At 36.5% G+C, this 19,423-nt stretch overlaps 1 protein-coding gene across 1 annotated transcript; it reads right to left on the bottom strand.

Moving 5' to 3' along the window:
* Window positions 1–510: 510 nt before the first annotated feature.
* On the bottom strand, window positions 511–18,070 carry aldh8a1 (aldehyde dehydrogenase 8 family, member A1). Its single transcript, XM_022663639.2, has 7 exons — window positions 17,809–18,070; window positions 10,347–10,494; window positions 8,864–9,019; window positions 6,700–6,849; window positions 5,597–5,853; window positions 4,428–4,589; window positions 511–2,728 (listed from the first exon to the last, which is right to left on the bottom strand). The coding sequence occupies exons 1-7, from the start codon at window positions 17,941–17,943 to the stop codon at window positions 2,276–2,278; spliced, it is 1,461 nt and encodes a 486-aa protein (XP_022519360.1). The 5' UTR covers window positions 17,944–18,070; the 3' UTR covers window positions 511–2,275.
* Window positions 18,071–19,423: the final 1,353 nt, after the last annotated feature.

Consider the following 19,423-nt stretch of genomic DNA (forward strand, 5'->3'; position numbering starts at 1 on the left):
AAATAAAGTAACTTTTTAATTATATTCTTTTGAGATGTACCTGTATATGGAAAAAAAAGTACTGGGACACTGTAATGAGGGTATTATAAAAGAGTTTATCTTGGTTTTGTTGGAGTAACTGTCTCTATTGCTTCACACCCCCTAGATCATTTTGTTTTTTGCATTAGGCATGATGCAAACAGTTTTATGTTGATCTGCTCTATAGAGTCCTATTCTATTGGCAACACTCCTATACAGGAACTTGACTAGAGGGTGTAATGTAAAAAGTGTGACAGCTATGGAGCATGAGCGCCCCCTTGTGGCAGTGCAATCCAAGTATTGTAGGTATTGACACTCAGTGGACAGTAAGTTGGATGATTTGATATATTATTTATTTGAGTGATGTTTTGCCACATAAACCCTATAGAGAGTGTTTGTTTTAATAGTTTATTATTAATACTATTATTATTAAGAATTATACACAGTACTCAGAACTATTTATTACTTTAGTTCAAACAAACAAACCACAGGTCAAAGTTACTGTTTAATTTCAGTATTTTTAAACATTGCAGTATTATTGTATATTATTGACTCTTATACATTTACTCATTATTGCTTGTACATTTCAAAATATAAAAACAATCAGATTATCCTGAAACAGTGCACACAGAATACTATTATTTAAACATTACAATTGTATTGTTATATTATTATATTAACATACATATTTTTTATTATATTTTGATATATTTGATTACATTGATATTGTGTATCATGCTGTTTACACTGATTAAGCTTGGACAATATTAGTGGAATCTTTATTAAAAAAACTGGTTCAGAAGAAGATAAATTCATTTTATTATCTCATTTGTGGATGTTTTGCCTCAGAAATTTAGAATGTCTTTAATTTAAATAAACACCATAATTACAACAGTAAACTGCCTTTTGTTATACACTTCATTATTCTAAGCTCCACCCACATTCAATAGACATATTTGCATAAGGAACTCCTGTATTATGTGAATATTATAAAATACCAGTGAAAGTCTAAAAATGATACAAATGTAGGATCAGTATTTTGGGTCTATAGCAGTATAAAGTTTGAGTGGGCAGGTCATTTAAAAACAAAGCAGAAATTTAGATTTTTTTGTTTTTTCTGTATCATGTGATATATGATATACTTTCCAATAAGGTAAAACGGTGGTACACAGAACTATAAACATTAAACTTTTAATACTGTCGTCCTTTATTTTTAAAAGAAAATACATCTGAACCAAAACAGAGCTGGACAACAGGCCAATTTTAAATCCCCTAAACTGTTACATCACAGTCTTGGCTAATTATATTTCTACACCACCATTTACATACTGTAAACCTAGTCCTGAAGGCCATATACTGTTAATCTGGTAAATTTTGATTGCAATTAGTCGCACATTCAGTACATTAATGAAGTCATGATGTTGAATGATCACAACCTCATTCTATTCTAGTCCTATTCTATTGGCAGTACTTCTATTCTACAGGCACAAGACAAGCTGTATCAGTGTGTGCAATTGCACGTCTGTGTCAGCAATGGGTGACTTAAATTACAGTATTGTGCAAAAGTTTTAGGCACCTGTGTGAATTTAAGTAAAGAATAAGTGTCTTATCTGTGTTTATTAGCTCAGTAAAACACTTAACATTACAATAAATACAAACAGCAATTTTACAAAAAGCTTTTTGTTTTTCTTAAAACAGCTCCAAATCTCTCCTCCTCATCTGAGTTTAATAGAGTAATTTCTAGTTCTCATCATATTAATCAACACCTGGTTTGGTAAACTACTGGTAAATGTGGTAAATCAGGTGAGCTGCTGATGGAACTGAACATAATATAAACATGCTGGCTGAGGAGCATCCAGGAGAAATCTGGAATCTCTGAACTTCGTTCTTCAGCTTGACTCACAGGATATAACATAGTTAAAAATGAGAATTTCTTGTTGCGTTTTATTGTATTTAGGTTTATTTGCATCTGTTCAAATCCTATGTGGTGCTTTTTCAGGTATAAACACTCATATTGCTGAGATAATTGGATTAGTACAATTGCTTTGGTGCCTAAAACTTTTGCACAGTACTGTATGTAGCTTAATGCTGTATTGATTAGATTTGTCCACATTCATATATGGATATGTATATATATATATAGTTATAATAAATCAGTGAACTACATCTCTTTACATACAAGAGCATTTTGGACATATTGGACCAATAATTGATACTGTTTCCAATAAAGTGGCCGGTGTCTGCACGTGTGTCAGTATTATTGTTTGACAGTAATAGTTTTGACTTCAGTAAAGAAGTGATACGAGTCTTTCCCTCCCTCTCTCCCGACCCCCGAACACTTCATCCCCCCGAACGGGAGGTTCAAATCTCTGATCAACCAGCAATTGGTCCACACCAGCCCCGCCTCCAGTCGCCTAGCAACTCTGTGAACTCGCCCTACATCCTTGGACCACACAACAGCAGACAGGCCGTAGCGCACAGCGTTAGCTCGAGCTATAACTTCCTCTTCCTGGTCGAAGGGCGTGATGCAGGTGACCGGCCCGAATATCTCCTCCTGCATCACTCGAGACGAGTCCTTCACCCCGGTGATGACTGTGGGCAGCATGAAGTAACCACCCGCGTTCTGCGGCGGCAGATTCAGAGCGTCGACTCCCTCCCCACAGTGTATCTGAGCTCCCTCTGCCCTCGCCAGAGCCACGTAACTCCTGACCTGAGAACGTCAAACCACGTATTACATGTTAAAAGGTCATATATGAGTTAAAAACTGCATATACTGCTGTCCTTCCTTTAAAAAAACTAAACAGAACTGGAAAAAGGCCAATTACAAATCCCCTAAACTGTTACATCACAGTCTTGGCTCATTATATTTTTGCACCACCATTTACACTCATAAACCTAGTTTACTAGAAAAGCTGGTGACACTGTGTGAGTGTGATGGTAGACCTCTCACCATAACCAAATGGTTTGAATAAAATATTGCAAGCTTTAGATAATAAAAAACGTATTATTATATTAAAGTTATTAAAATTCAAATTGGAATATAAAGTGTTTAAATTTCCTTAAAAGATAAATAAAATGAACACAATGTAAACTTTACAGGTGAGAGAAAAACTATTTTGACATTGACTTTCATTAAAAGTTAAGGTATGGTGTTATTCAAGGTATTGACACAATATAAAAGACAGTATTAGACAGTGTATTAAAATTATGTAGTAAACTTTCTATTGGAGAGCAACATCACTGTATACACATTAATGGTCTGCCACTAGTGCAATTATTGTGACAGGCCTACAGAGAGAATATGGTTATGAATTTGATGTTGATACTGGAGAGCAGCTCATCACCTCCAGGACTTAGTCATAATAAATTATGTTTTATGTGAACATACAAAAGCATATAAGGGCCTGTATAATGTTAAAATTATAATACTAGCTGAGTGGCTTCTAAAAGCTAAAAGCTAAACTGGCCCTCTGTAATCTCTTCATCTTGCTAACTGCACATTGTGCTGAGGACAAATGCAAATGAGAGGACAGCAACACTATCCCATCACACTCAGGGATTTACAGTGGTGTGAAAAAGTATTTGCCCCCCTAAAGATTTCTTTTGTTTTTGCATTTTTTTTGTCATACTGACATTTTTTTTAGATTATCAAACAAATTGTAATATCAGACAAAGATAGCCTGAGTAAATATTAAAATATATATTTATTATTTTTTATTTAATAAAGGAAAAAATATCCAAACCAATCTAGACCTTTGTGAAAAAGGGCAACCAGGCCTGACTACTGCTAGAGCAGCAGAATCAAGCATGACCACAGTGAGAGGTATTATTCACAAATGGACAAAAAATAAAACACGGATGAACCTTCCTAGGAGTGGCTGGCCAACTAAAATCATTCCAAAAGGGCATGGAAAACTCATCCAGGAGGCCACAAACGATTCCTTACGTGGGTGTACTTGGGTTCTGCAGCAAGACAATGACCCAATGCACAAAAACAAGTTCACTTCTGAATAACTAAAAAAAAAAAAAGTAAATGAAGGTTTTGGAGTGGCCAATTAAAAGTCTGGTTGAGATGCTGTGGCATGATCTTTAAAAGTCTGTTTATGGTGGAAAAAACACAAATGTATCTGAATTAAAACAATTCTGTAAAGAAGAGTGAAACAAAATTCCTCCACAAAGATGTGAAAAAGCTTGATTGCAGCAAAAACAAAAGAAATACTTTTTTCACGCACTGTAATTGTAGTGTTTATCAGGTATTAAAGCTGTGTTATAATATGGGGGGCTTCTTTGAGCCATGCTGTAAACCATCCAATATCAAATCCAAGTTGGCATTTTTGATAAAAGTGAGTGCGCTCATAAGATATAACAGAAATTATTATTATTATTATTTATATTACTATTTATCTGACCTTCTCCAGGTGCTCCTTGCTCACTAGAGCACCGTTGATGCTGTAGGGGTCAGAGGGCGCACCCGTTTTCCACTGCCGAGCTGCTTCCACAAACTTTGCCAGGAACTGTGGGTAAATACTGCGCTCCACAAAGATCCTGCTGGTACACAGACAGATCTCTCCCTGATACACAGAGAGAAAGAACAGAGTGAAAAGATAAAAAAAAAAACTGTAGAACACAAGCACCCCCAAGCGGCACAACACTGTACACACAACTTTAATTTTAAGAAATAAAATTTAACACATTAATGACAAACCCAGTAACTAACTAAACACAGTAGCAGACAAGCAAAAAACTCATAAACATTTTTTTTTAAATAATAAAAATATATTCACAAAAAAATAAAAAAAATACTGCTGCTATACTACAGGGGTTGGACAATGAAACTGAAACACCTGGTTTTAGACCAAAATAATTTATTGTCCCAACAGACAGTTCTGGTGCAAACAGGAGAGTTGAGGTGCACATTGAATTCTGCTGTGATTTGAGCAGCCATGTTTTTATGTTTTTTGGATACAATCTGGGTTAGCACCCGAACATCCCTTTCAGACAGCTTCCTCTTACAGCATCCACAGTCAATCCTGTTGGATGTGGTTGGTTCTTCTTGGTGGTATCTCGCTGACATTACCCTGGATACCGTGGCTCTTGATACATCACAAAGACTTGCTGTCTTGGTCACAGATGCGCCAGCAAGACGTGCACCAACAATTTGTCCTCTTTTGAACTCTGGTATGTCTCCCATAATGTTGTATGCATTGCAATATTTAGAGCAAAACTGTGCTCTTACCCTGCTAATTGAACCTTCACACTCTGCTCTTACTGGTGCAATGTGCAATTAATGAAGATTGAACACCAGACTGCTCCAATTTAGCCATGAAACCTCCCACACTAAAATGATAACAGGTGCTTCAGTTTCAGTGTCCAACCCCTGTACTTCATTGCAGAGATTTAACAACATAGAGAAGTTTGGAGATTTCTGTATTTTCCATTGATTTTTTTTCTCTCTTTATTTTTTTTTTTTTAGACTTTTAATATAATTTATTTTTTAATTCCCTGCAGTTTATTTGACTTACAGCCTAATCACTTGAACAAGCAAGTTGATTGGTGTAAACTGAATGAAGATGCTCACCTGATTGGCGAAGCTGGAGCGCACAGTGGTGCTGATACACTGCTCCAGGTCAGCATCAGCAAACACGATAGCAGGGTTTTTACCCCCCAGCTCCAGAGAGAGCTTCTTACAGTAGGGGGCGCTGCGCTCTGTGATTGCTCTGGCTGTAGCTGTGCTGCCAGTGAACGAAATTAACGGGACGTCAGGGTGAGCCACCAGAGCATCACCCGCACGCGGACCAGTCCCAAACACAATGTTCACTACACCGGGGGGAAAACCTGTACACACACACACACATTATTAACATTATTAATTTATAGATATATAATACAGAACAATATAATTCAGATATCGATATAAACAATATAAAAGCCAGAGAAAAACTATAAAAAAAAGATGGACGCCGTGTCGCCGTTCCTATTCATTCAATGAAAATGAAGCCAAAATCTTCCGCCATGTTGGCGATCCTGATACCCGAGTCTGAGCAGTAGAGTCCAGAGGAGGGAGAAAGACTGTGGAGAGACAGCCTACTCATTTAAATAAACCCGCCCCTGAGGGCTGCCTCCACAGAGCTCATACAGTCTATGGTCCCACCCATACAGTCATTGGTCATTAGTGTAACCCCGCCCTTTTACAATAACCACACCTTTTTAAATAGAGCTGAATAACGTTTTTAAAACCGAATTCTGTGGGGATATAAAAAATTAACAATATAAGCAGAGGTTACACTAGCTGCTGCATTTAAATAAAGGAAGAAGAATTACAGTGTATTAGAAAAAAACGTGATTGAAAGTTGTCTGTTTTGCCATTGAAACCTATGGGGATGGGTGGGGTTACACAGCTTTCTGAAACCGAACAGCAGGGGGCGCCCGACCTGTAGTGGCTTCACTTTTGAGAGACGATGCTCTGTCCAGCTATACAGAGTCTATGGTCTGTACCTACAAACTACTTAAAAGGAATTTCTTTTAATTTCATAAACGCTCAGAGTAATGAACCTCAGCCGTGACAGATACTGTAAATAATGTATATTAAATATATATATACTATATATCATAAAATGATTTTCTTTTTTTTAGTAAAAAAAGATGACAATGACAACATCACACACACACACTCCTCCTCACCTGCCTCCTCCAGCAGCTGGCACATCATCCAGGCGGTCACTGAGGTCATCTCACTGGGTTTAGCCACCACCGTGTTGCCCATGGCGACGGCTGGAGCGATCTTCCAGGTGAGGAGATACAGGGGCAGATTCCAGGGGCTGATCAGACCAGCTACAGAAAGAGATTAGCCCATTATTACTGAATTATTACTGTATATATTCTATATTCTGCACACTACAGCAGAATAGACAGCATACAGCAATACGATTAAGGGTTACATAGTCTAATCAATTGTCGTATAGTTATTTTAAAAAAAATTGGTGAACTCTGCTGTGTTTGAGTACTCATCAAAAGGGTTGCATATGCTAGACTGTTCTAATTAATGCAACTTCACTCTGTTTGGGCGCTTTTCAGACAAGGTGGTCGCTAAAGCATGTAGATCTGTAGAATATCCCAAAACAATTACCTTCAGTTATCTAAAAACAAAGAAAACTGAATAAAGAAATTATTTAACATACCGTATTTTTCGGACTATAAGGCGCACTTAAAAACTTTTAATTTTCACAAAAATTGACAGTGCGTCTTATAATACGGTGCGCCTTTTGTATGGATTTTACTCGTCAGGTTGTAAGGAGCAGTAAACACACACTCCGTGCAGCGTTATAGAGAGTTTCAGTGCTATACAGAGTCCAGAGCCATGCAGCTCCGAGGCTGAGCAGCAATAGCATTAGCTAGCTTATTCACTGTTCAGAGATCAGTATTATCTAAATTTTACCCGTCAGGTGTAAGGAGCAGTAAACACACACTCCGTGCAGAGCCGTGCCGCTCCGAGGCTGGAGCAGCAATAGCTAGATGCTAACCGCTTAGCTAGCTAGCTTTTTCACTGTTCAGAGATCAGTATTTTCTAAATTTAGCACTTTTAATACTGCTGGAGCAGTATTATTAGAGTTAGATGCTAATCGCTAAGCGTTCACCGTTCAGAGGTGAGTTATCGGCCTGTAAGTCTGTGCTGCTTTGCCTGGCTAGCATTAGCTAGATGCTAAGCGCTAACTCTCTCAGAGGTGAGTTTTATCAGCCTGTAATCTGCTTGTTTACCGTGTTAAAACAAGCTACGAGGGACGAATCGCTAGCTAATATCTCACTGTCTTACCAGAACACGCAGGATTACTCAGTGTAACTCTGTCGTTTAAGTTTGGGTTAACTTTACTAGTTTAGGTGACTAGCTAGCGTGCTAGCGGATAGCTATGCTAACGCTGGTGCAGCAAGCCTTAGTGGACATCTGGAAATCTAAGTTTACTGTAAATAAACTGAAGCACGTTACTCACCCAAATAAACAGTTTTCAGGAGAGGAATCTGTGTAGATTAATATCCAGCACTCGTTTGACTTTGAAATAGCTAGATTTGTATACTGAGACGCTCCACCGGCAAGCGACCACCCCCGGTGGGGGAAGGGAAACATGGCGCCACCCCTGTTCACTTTGATATAGGCACCCTTTCTAGTGTCACTTAACGCGCCTTATAATGCGATGCGCCCTATGTATGGAAAAATAGCAGAAAATAGGCGTTCTTTGATAGTGCGTCTTATAATACGGTGCGCCTTATAGTCCGAAAAATACGGTAAGTCACCTAAGCACTGGAGTGCTTATATTTTAACTCATAAAATTATGAGTTTAAAACTTTAACTACGAGTTTAAACACATATGTGTAAATATGACTTTACAGGCTGTTCAAGTGTAATTTACAAGTGGTAATTTCCAGTTACTGACACCACTTGAATGCAGCATTAGCATTATTCAAATACTTCTTTTATTTTATTTTTTTCCAAATGCAGTATTATGCAAAACTGATGTTTTTTTCTTCTGGGCTCCCCCTCAATTTTACTCCACTGCTGTAAATACAAATCACATTTTGTATTATGCACAGCTGTACACAAGCATTTCTGGACAGTGATTTATATCTGTCCTCTAAGGTAAAAGAAGCATGTGGACTGAGGCAGTCCAGCAAAATTACAGATTTTAACACTAACTGAATATACATTATAAAATATTACTATATTACTTTGTAAGCACAATATTATAATAAGTGTTTTTTTTTTTTGCAACAGCTTAAAGGCTTCACATGTAGATACTGTATGGGCATGACACACTCAGCACACACACACACACACACACACACACTCTCTTACCCACTCCCACAGGGCAGCGGATGGTGTAGCTGATGCAGCCCATGTGGTCCAGCTGGCTGCACTCTGTAGTGTGGTGTTGGATGGAGGAGGCGAAGTATCTGAAGTTTTGAACAGCGCGAGGGATATCGAGGGTTCTGGCGGCTGTTACTGTCTTCCCTGAGTGAGAAACAGGTAGAGAGAAAGATTGAGAGAGAAAAAAAAATCAGAAGAATCTCATTTATTTAAAAGCTCTAGTAGAAACACACACACACAGTGTTAAATTATAAATTAAATATACACAAAATATGTTTAAGGTCATGTGACAGCAGTGTAAAACTTGATCAGAAAGTTGTGAGGTGTTATCTTGTGAGCAATGTTGAATACTGGCCAGTGTGTGCATGGGAACGCGAAGTGAGGCCTGATAGTGGGTGCCAGAAAAATCTATTAAAATTATTTATTAACATTTAAGGCATTTAGCAGACGATTCTTTTCCGACTATGTTCTATGTAAGGACTAAATAAGAAGAAAACGAAAAGAAAAAGAAGTTTAAAGAAGAAGCAGGATCGTTTTTAACAATCTACACTATACTCTTTTAAATGTGGTCTTTTGGTGATTATAGATTTATTTTAGAATATATTAATATTGTAGAATAAATGATAGAATTTAACCCCTTTACACATATCATAGTTTATGTTCATTTTCATTCTAATTTACATAGCAGGCCCTTATACTGTAAGATATTTAAGAATCCATAGAAAGAATATTGAATTCCAGCTGTTACTGAAAATATCTCTATGATATTCATGTATTTACACAGAATTAATTTCCAATAAATTTGCAATCTGTTCCACTATCCTTTCTATGGTCAGTCGGCCCTTCAAATTCTACCAATGAAGTGAGGAGCTACTGCTTTGAGTGGAGCTACTTTGCGATTGCTGGTTCGAATCCAGTTCATGCAGCTTGCCATCAGCTGCTGGAGCCCTGAGAGAGCACAATTGGGTAGATGGCGCTCTCTCCCCACATCACTTCAAAGGGGCGTCTGTGAGCTGATGTATCAAAACCGAGTCGCTGCACTTTCCTCCTAGTGCGCTGTGATGCTACTCAGTGATGATGCATCAGCAGCAGTTCAAAAAGAGGCGGAGTCTGACTCCACATGTATCAGAGGAGTCAAGTGCTAGTCTTCACCCTCCTGGTGTTTTGGTGCATCACTAGTGATGGGGGAGTCATAATGAGCGGGTTGGGTAATTGGCCATGTAAATTGGGGAGAAAATTAGGTTAAAAAATATATAATAAATTGTTAACAGTGTAAAAATTGTGATTTCTTTGTATGGGCAACTCTATGCCCCTATCACTAGCACTGCAAGCTTGTTGGGAGCATCAGCTAAAAGCGCTGTATTTCAGAATACTGGGGGTGAATGGAGGTGGGTTATTCAACTCGTACTCATTATTATTTTTCATTAAACCCTAAGTCAATTTCCCATTTGACTTCTCCTTTAATGCTCACCCTGATCTTTAGACTCCGCCTGGGCGAACTCCTCCAGACGAGCCTCCATCAGATCAGCCAGTTTATTCATCACCTTCGCTCTGTCTGCTGGACTCTTCTCAGACCAGCCAGGAAACGCCTCTTTAGCTGCCTTCACTGCTGCCTCCACCTGCAACACAGTATAGTATCTCACTGTACTTCAGTAATTACAGTTATTAATATAAATACCCTTAAACATTATTTAAACTTAATTATATACAGCATCTCAGTGCCCTCAGTGTCTTATTATAATCATGTGGTTCACTGGGCACTTCAAAGAGCTGCTGCTAAGATTTCTATAAATCTGTATAAATGTTCTTTAGTAGAGAAAGGCGTACTTTACAACCTAAACATGTTACTCCACATTACATTTTTTGTACAGTATTTTGTTATAGTTGGGATTCATTTACCTTGTGTGTAAAGCTGGTGTTGTGTCAAATTCAGCACCCCCGCCAGAAAAGCACTCTCTCTCTCGGGAGCGTGCACGCATGTTTTTTGTTGATAAAAGCAGAGATAATTGCTTTAGCTAACTTTACATATGTGCTTTTTATGGCGGGGGTGCAGATTTTGGCACGCTTTCAAAATAAAAGTTTATTTTAAAACAATTTTAGTTTTTTCTACAGTATAATTTTTTTTAGGTATAATTCTAATATGCCCCCTGGTTCCTACGCCATTATTAGAAGATATTATAAAACAGGGTACCACTTTAAAATAAGACTACCTTTATAAAGGGTTTATAAATGGTTCACAATTAGTTTATTAATGGTTACTAATTAGGTTGTAAATGAATTAAAAATGCCTTAAAAACCATTAATAATCAGTTATAACACATACGTAGAAAGGGCAACAATGACCTGTTGTTTGCCAAATAGTGAACACACAGCCATCTATATTGTTGCCCTTTTTACATATGTGTTATAACTGATTATTAATGATTTTTAAGGCATTTACAACCTAACTAGTAACTATTAATAAACTAATTGTAAATTATTTATAAACCCTTTATAAAGGTAGTATTATTTTAAAGTGGTTCCAAAAACAGTCAAAAACTAATTTTACTGCATTATACTTTTATATCTCTCTGTATTGTTACATTAAAGTTTATATATTATAAAGTGTGTGCTTTTATACTTGTACTTTATTTATATTTGTACTTTAACAAAAACAAAAGACATAATCTTTTCCTATAGGCTTAATTATGCTTTTCAGAGTTTAGGATGTTTAGGATATATAGTATGCATTCATATGAGTAAATCAGTGCTTTTAGAGCCTGCAATGCATAATTATTGCTGTAACTGTATCTCTCAGCTTGTCCACAAATGCATGTGATTAGCTGACAGGTGTCAGGTCTTCCAAACAGGAGTGTGCCATATCGTATTTGATGCAATAATATTGTCAAACATTCTGACAAAAAAAAAAAAAAAATACTGTATTATTAGTTTTATATGCATGTACAAAATATGCTACACTTTAGTTTTGTTATAGATTTTGGTTGCTTCATTTTTATTTTATTTTATACAAAGTTATTGCTTATAAAACATTTACGACAAATGTTTTAGTAGTATATTCTTTAAAAAATTATCACAATATAATTTTAGGGCCATATCGCCACCCCTACAACATTAATCTGTGCGGTTGGGATGCTAAAGGCCAGTGGTTCCCAATCCTGGACCACCCACCCCAGCTGTACACATTATAGTGTTCACCCAACTCTAAAACTCCTGATCCAGATAATTAGCTCTTTTACAAGCTCGTCCTACATTAAAGGCAGTGTGTTTGCGCAGGAAACCACTAAACCACTAAAATGTGCAGAGCTGGGGTGAAAAAAACCCAGCTCTGCACATTTTAGTGGTTTCCAGTATCAGGGCTGGGAAGCTCCCCTCTAGGCTATGTGTATTAGATGCAGAAGTATCGACTGTTGTGAAAGAATATGAAGCTAGAAGTTGTGAAATATTGCACTGGGTTATGAAGCAATCAAAGACATATGAACAATTCTATTATTGTAAATGGAACTGGGTTCTATTGGATGAGTAAGTGCTCCCTTGCTGACCTTTTGCATGCACCAAACAAAGCAATGTGTTTAATGTACTTGTTTTAAAAACAATTAAATACACTATACTGCCAAAAGTATTATTTCACCCATTCAATCACAGAACTCAGGTGTTCCAATCACTTCCATGATCACAGGTATACAGGTCCTTCTCAAAAAATTAGCATATTGTTCAAGTTCAAGTTCAAGCCTTTCATTGTTTTAATATTGATTATTTTGGCAAAAAAGTAAAGAAAAAACAAAAATCTCAAAAAATTTGCATATTTCATCCGACCAATAAAAGAAAAGTGTATTTAATACAAAAAAAAGTAAACCTTCAAATAATTATGTTCAGTTATGCACTCAATACTTGGTCGGGAATCCTTTTGCAGAAATGCTTGCTTCAATGCGGCGTGGCATGGAGGCGATCAGCCTGTGGCACTGCTGAGGTGTTATGGAGGCCCGGGATGCTTCGATAGCGGCCTTAAGCTCATCCAGAGTGTCGGGTCCTGCGTCTCTCTACTTTCTCTTCACAATATCCCACAAATTCTCTATGGGGTTCAGGTCAGGAGAGTTGGCAGGCCAATTGAGCACAGTAATACCATGGTCAGTAAACCATTTACCAGTGGTTTTGGCACTGTGAGTAAAAAATATGCAAGTTTAATTTTTATCATTTCATTATGAAAAAAGAATGAACTTTATCCCAATATGCAATTTTTTTTTATAGGACCTGTATAAGAAAAGCAGCAGCTCGCCATGCAGACTGCTTCTACAAACATAAGTGAAAGAATGCAGCAACTGTGCAACAAGTCCAGTTATGAAATTTCACTACTCACTACTAAATATTCCACAGCCAACTGTCAGTGATATTATAAGACAGTGAAAGAGACTGAAAACGAAAGGGACTCTGTGCTCTGTCAGTGTAAAATAACAGAGCGGGGTCAGCGGATGCTGAAGAGCATAGTGCACAGAGTTCACCAACATCACTACATCACTACACACCTCCAAACTTCATGTAGCTTCAGATTAGATCAAGAAGAGTATAGTGTAGAGAGACTCATTAAATGGAGAGTTTACATGACCAAGCAGCACCATCCAAACCTCAACTCACCAAACACAGAAATGCAGGCCAGCACAGGATACCTTTGGTAATATAGTACATATATTAGAAGTTATTCTCAGGAATGATAACTGTTTATAAAGACAGTGCAAAAAGTATGGAGTAAATTTTGTGCCAAAAGTTTTACACAAAAAATAAAATCTGCAATCAAAATTTAAGGAATCAAAATAAAAAAATTATGTTCCAAATTCAAAAGAGAAAAAAGTAATATATAGTTAGATATTAAATATACTTGGTTACTTTATTATCCTTTGCAGTTATTTGACAATTATTTCAGTTTGGATTTTGCCGGTTTTATTGTTGTGTTTTTGTGAATTTACTGTGGATTTTTTTAGGATTTTTCTGTTAACAACTTTTGCTTCTGGAATCTCACGTTTGCTTCTGCTTCAGTTTTTTGCTTTTGCCTTTTGGCACAGTTTTCACGGGTGGGCAGGGCTAGTGTGCTATTGAGTTAGCTACTTAGTCAGTGAACTAGTGAGTTACATAGTCAGTGTGCTATTGAGTTAGCTATTTACTTAGTCAGTGAATTAGTGAGTTACATGATCAGTGTGCTAGTGAGTTAGCTACTTACTTAGTCAGTGAACTAGTGAGTTTCCTAGTCAGTAAGTTTGTGCATTAGTTGGTTACCTAGTCAGTGAACTAGTGAGTTAATAGTCAGTGAGTTAGTTACCTACTCTGTGCATGAATGTTTAGCACACCTCGCTAACGTGAGCTTTTTAATGAAGTGAAACAGTTGCTAAGAGAATAAATATACCTTAAACATAAAAGTTGTGTAACAATGTTATTGTAAAAGTATCGGGGTGGGCGTGGTCAGTCACAGACGAGGATTCAGGGAACCCATCAGTCCAAAACCAACTGACCAATGGAGATTCGAAGGAAACGACTTCTTCTAAGCCCCGCCCACCCCTGAAAACTGTGCCAAAACTTAAAAGCAAAAAACTGAAGCAGAAGCAAAGGAGAGATTCCGGAAGCAAAAGCCTTAATAGAAAAATCCCACAAAATCCACAATAAATTCACAAAAACAAAAAATAAAAGAAAAGACCTTCAAAAAAAATTCTCTTTTGAATTTGTAACATTAATTATTTTCTTTTGATTCTTACAATTTTGATTGTGGATTTTATTTTTGTGTGTAAAACTTTTGGCACAAAATTCACTCCATAAAAAAGTGCCATTAATTCTGATCACATCCAAAAATGTCACATGGTTAAAGGTTTTGTGCAAGAACACAAAACTCTTTTCTATGTTGTACAAAATACTACTGGTGCTTTTATAACAGAAGATTCTGTACTTCTGCCTTTTTATTGTGTTTTACTTTCATGTGGAAGTTTGCTGGATTATGCAGGAAGTGAGTAGAGTTAGGATAAGTAACTGTGTTTACGCAGCTTTGTTATAATTTTATAATGAATTATGAATGTAACTCAGGTTTAATGGATGCAGGTTTAGGTTGGACTCTGAGCTCTGGGGCTGGTAGAGACTGGGTTTATCACTATTTCTATTGACAATATAAAGTTTACCAGGGCAAAGGTGCTCCTGCTGCTCTCGCCAAATCTAAAAGCTCACAGCAACCCACTCATACTATTATATACTCTACTATTACTACTGATACTACTACTACTACTATTACTACTACTGCTATTACGACCACTGTCACGACTACTGCTATTAATACTACTACCATCACAACTACCAACTCTACTATTACTCTCAAAATTACTGTTATTAATACTACTACTATCAACTCTACTATCACAACTACCAACTTTACTACTACTCTCACAACTACTGCTATTATTACTACTACCACTGTTACGATTACTGCTATTAATACTACTACTACTACTACTACTATTACTACTATCACAACTACCAACTCTACTATTACTACTACTACTCTCACAACTACTGTTATTAATACTACTACTATCACAACTACCAACTCTACTATTACTCTCAAAATTACTGTTATTAATACTACTACTATCACAACTACCAACTCTACTATTACTCTCAAAATTACTGTTATTAATACTACTACTATCACAACTACCAACTCTACTATTACTACTACTACTCTCAAAACTACTCTTATTAATACTACTACTATCACAACTACCAACTCTACTATTACTCTCAAAATTACTGTTATTAATACTACTACTATCAACTCTACTATCACAACTACCAACTTTACTACTACTCTCACAACTACTGCTATTAATACTACTACCATCACAACTACCAACTCTACTATTACTACTACTACTCTCAAAACTACTCTTATTAATACTACTACCACTGTCACGACTACTGCTATTAAAACTACTACTACTATCACAACTACCAACTCTACTATTACTCTCAAAATTACTGTTATTAATACTACTACTATCACAACTACCAACTTTACTACTACTCTCACAACTACTGCTATTATTACTACTACCACTGTTACAATTACTGCTATTAATACTACTACTACTACTATCACTACTACCAATTCTACTATTACTACTATCAAAACTACCAACTCTACTATTACTACTACTACTCTCACAACTACTGCTATTATTACTACTACCACTGTTACAATTACTGCTATTAATACTACTACTACTACTATCACTACTACCAATTCTACTATTACTACTATCAAAACTACCAACTCTACTATTACTACTTCTACTCTCACAACTACTGCTATTAATACTACGACTACCAACTGTACTATTACTACTACTGCTATCAATACTACTACTGTCACGACTACTGCTATTAATACTACTACTACTATCACTACTACCAACTCTACTATTACTACTACTACTCTCACAACTACTGTTATTAATACTACTACCACTGTCACGACTACTGCTATTAATACTACTACTACTACTATCACAACTACCAACTCTACTATTACTCTCAAAATTACTGTTATTAATACTACTACTACCAACTCTACTATCACAACTACCAACTTTACTACTACTCTCACAACTACTGCTATTATTACTACTACCATCACAACTACCAACTCTACTATTACTACTACTACTCTCAAAACTACTCTTATTAATACTACTACTATCACAACTACCAACTCTACTATTACTCTCAAAATTACTGTTATTAATACTACTACTATCAACTCTACTATCACAACTACCAACTTTACTACTACTCTCACAACTACTGCTATTATTACTACTACCACTGTTACGATTACTGCTATTAATACTACTACTACTACTATCAGTACTACCAACTCTACTATTACTACTATCACTACTACCAATTCTACTATTACTACTATCACAACTACCAACTCTACTATTACTACTACTACTCTCACAACTACTGCTATTATTACTACTACCACTGTTACAATTACTACTATTAATACTACTACTACTATCACTACTACCAACTCTACTATTACTACTATCACAACTACCAACTCTATTACTACCACTACTCACAAAACTACTGCTATTAATACTACTACTACCAACTCTACTACCACAACTAGTGATACTCTAGTATTACTACGACTACTCTCACAACTACTGTTATTAATACTACTACTACCAACTGTACTATTACTACTACTGCTATCAATACTACTACGGTCACGACTGCTGCTATCTATACTACTACTATCACAAATACTGCTATCAATATCACCACTACCAACTCTACTATTACTACTACTATCACAACTACACAACTACCATTACTAGTATTATCACTGTATTATCACAGTATTACTACTGCCATCAACTCAAATACTACTATCAAAATGACTGCTATCAATACTACTAGCACTACTACCAACTCTACAGTAACTACTACTGTCACGAGTACGGCAGGTAATACTACTACTAACACTACAACTACTACTACTATCAGAACAACTGCTATTAATACTACTACTACCAGCTCTACTTTTACATACTTTTTCTCCACTGCTGTAAAAACGAATAACACTTTGTTTAATGTACCTCCTTATGGGCAGCTGTAGACATGCATTTCTGGACAAGCTAAGTGACACAGAACTGTAATCTAAAGTAAAAAAAAGTATGTGGACTGAGGCAGTAGAGTAAAATTACAGGATTTTATACAAAAATTTAAAGAAAATGTAAGATCAACTAATACTACTACTAAAACTACCACTACTACATCTACTGCTACTAGTATCAATACAGCTACTACTGCTGCTTATAATTACTAATAATGTTTGTTTTTAAGTGTATTATTTTCAGCTCTCTGCAGCAGTGAAGTACGGGTGTTCTCACCTCCTGAGCTCCACTGTCCGGCACCCTGCAGTAGACCTGCCCCACTGAGGGGTCGTATGAGTCCAGGTGTTTGCTGCAGGGCACGAACTTCCCCCCGATGTAGTTCTGCAGCACGAGCTCTCCCTGCTTAGACATTTCTGCAGCAGCTGCTTTAATTAAAACACCAAATTAACAAAAATCAGCAGCACCTGTAGAATAACTAACAGTTCTTCAGCTCCAGAGCAGCGAGTTCAGTGACTCCTGCAGTCAAACACTTCTGCTATCTAACTTTCGCAATTTAACTTTTGAACCCATTACAGCGCCACGCCCCCTCCAGCTGTATTCAGGTAAGCCCCGCCCCCTGATCTGGGAACGCAGGATCACACCATTCATTCAAACATACAGGAGAAAAATACTTATATAACAATAACAATAATGTTTTACGGTATAAATTGCATGTATGGCAATGAAAAGACATTCTTGAAATTTACTAATAAATTGTAAGGAGATGCTAAGTTAAGATGCTAAGTTAACAGAATGCTGGGTAATTATTTTAATGCCTATTAAATAATATTTTATACATTAAATTAAATATACTAAACCATTGTTAAAAAATGTTGAAATACAATTTATTGTACTTGAAATACTTTATTACATAGATTAGATAAATTAGCTAAATTTGATAGTTACCTTATTGATCCCTGTGACCCCTGTGACCAGGATACAAACCAAAAAATAGCCTTTAAAAACCCATTTTAACATTAACATGCATGCAAAGTAAATTTAAGAGCAGATAGTGAGGAGGATAATAACATGCTAACTACATGTATAAAAGTTACTACAGTAAAATTGAACTCAAAACTGCACAAATACTGTAAATAAGGCAACAAAAATAGATAGTTGACTTCTCTGCAAGTCTCTGCATTCACAGTATATTAGTAAGAAACTCTGTCTCTTTTTTCTCCCAATATAAAAGATGAGTTCTAAATCAGATGAGCATGAATTATTATTCATTTTTAATATTTTTTAAATGTATTTATTTTATTTAAGCCGTCCACGACACACCTGTTGAGAAACGCTGTTCTATACTATCTGTATAAACTTTTCATAGCATAAATATCTTGGCTGATCAACTGCATTAGGTGTCATGTGATTCATTGTGATGTACAATGTGGACAAAAGTATTGGGACAGCTGCTTATTAGGCCAGCCACAATAATCATGATTCAATAACTGTGACTGTGACATACAGACAGTGTGGTCTTGCTGGCGCATCTGTGACCAAGACAGCAAGTCTTTGTGATGCATCAAGAGCCACGGTATCCAGAGTAATGTCAGCATACCACCAAGAAGGACCAACCACATCCAACAGGATTAACTGTGGACGCTGTAAGAGGAAGCTGTCTGAAAGGGATGTTCGGGTGCTAACCTGGATTGTATCCAAAAAACATAAAATCACGGCTGCCCAAATCACGCAGAATTCAATGTGCACCTCAACTCTCCTGTTTCCACCAGAACTGTCTGTTAACAGTTAACAGAATGCTGGGTAATTATTTTAATGCCTATTAAATAATATTTTAAGAGGACAGCTTCCTCTTACAACTCTCCTGTTTCCACCAGAACTGTCTGTCGAGACA

This window comes from Astyanax mexicanus, chromosome 13 (assembly GCF_023375975.1).
Source record: "Astyanax mexicanus isolate ESR-SI-001 chromosome 13, AstMex3_surface, whole genome shotgun sequence".
In the NCBI taxonomy this organism is placed as follows: domain Eukaryota; kingdom Metazoa; phylum Chordata; class Actinopteri; order Characiformes; family Acestrorhamphidae; genus Astyanax; species Astyanax mexicanus.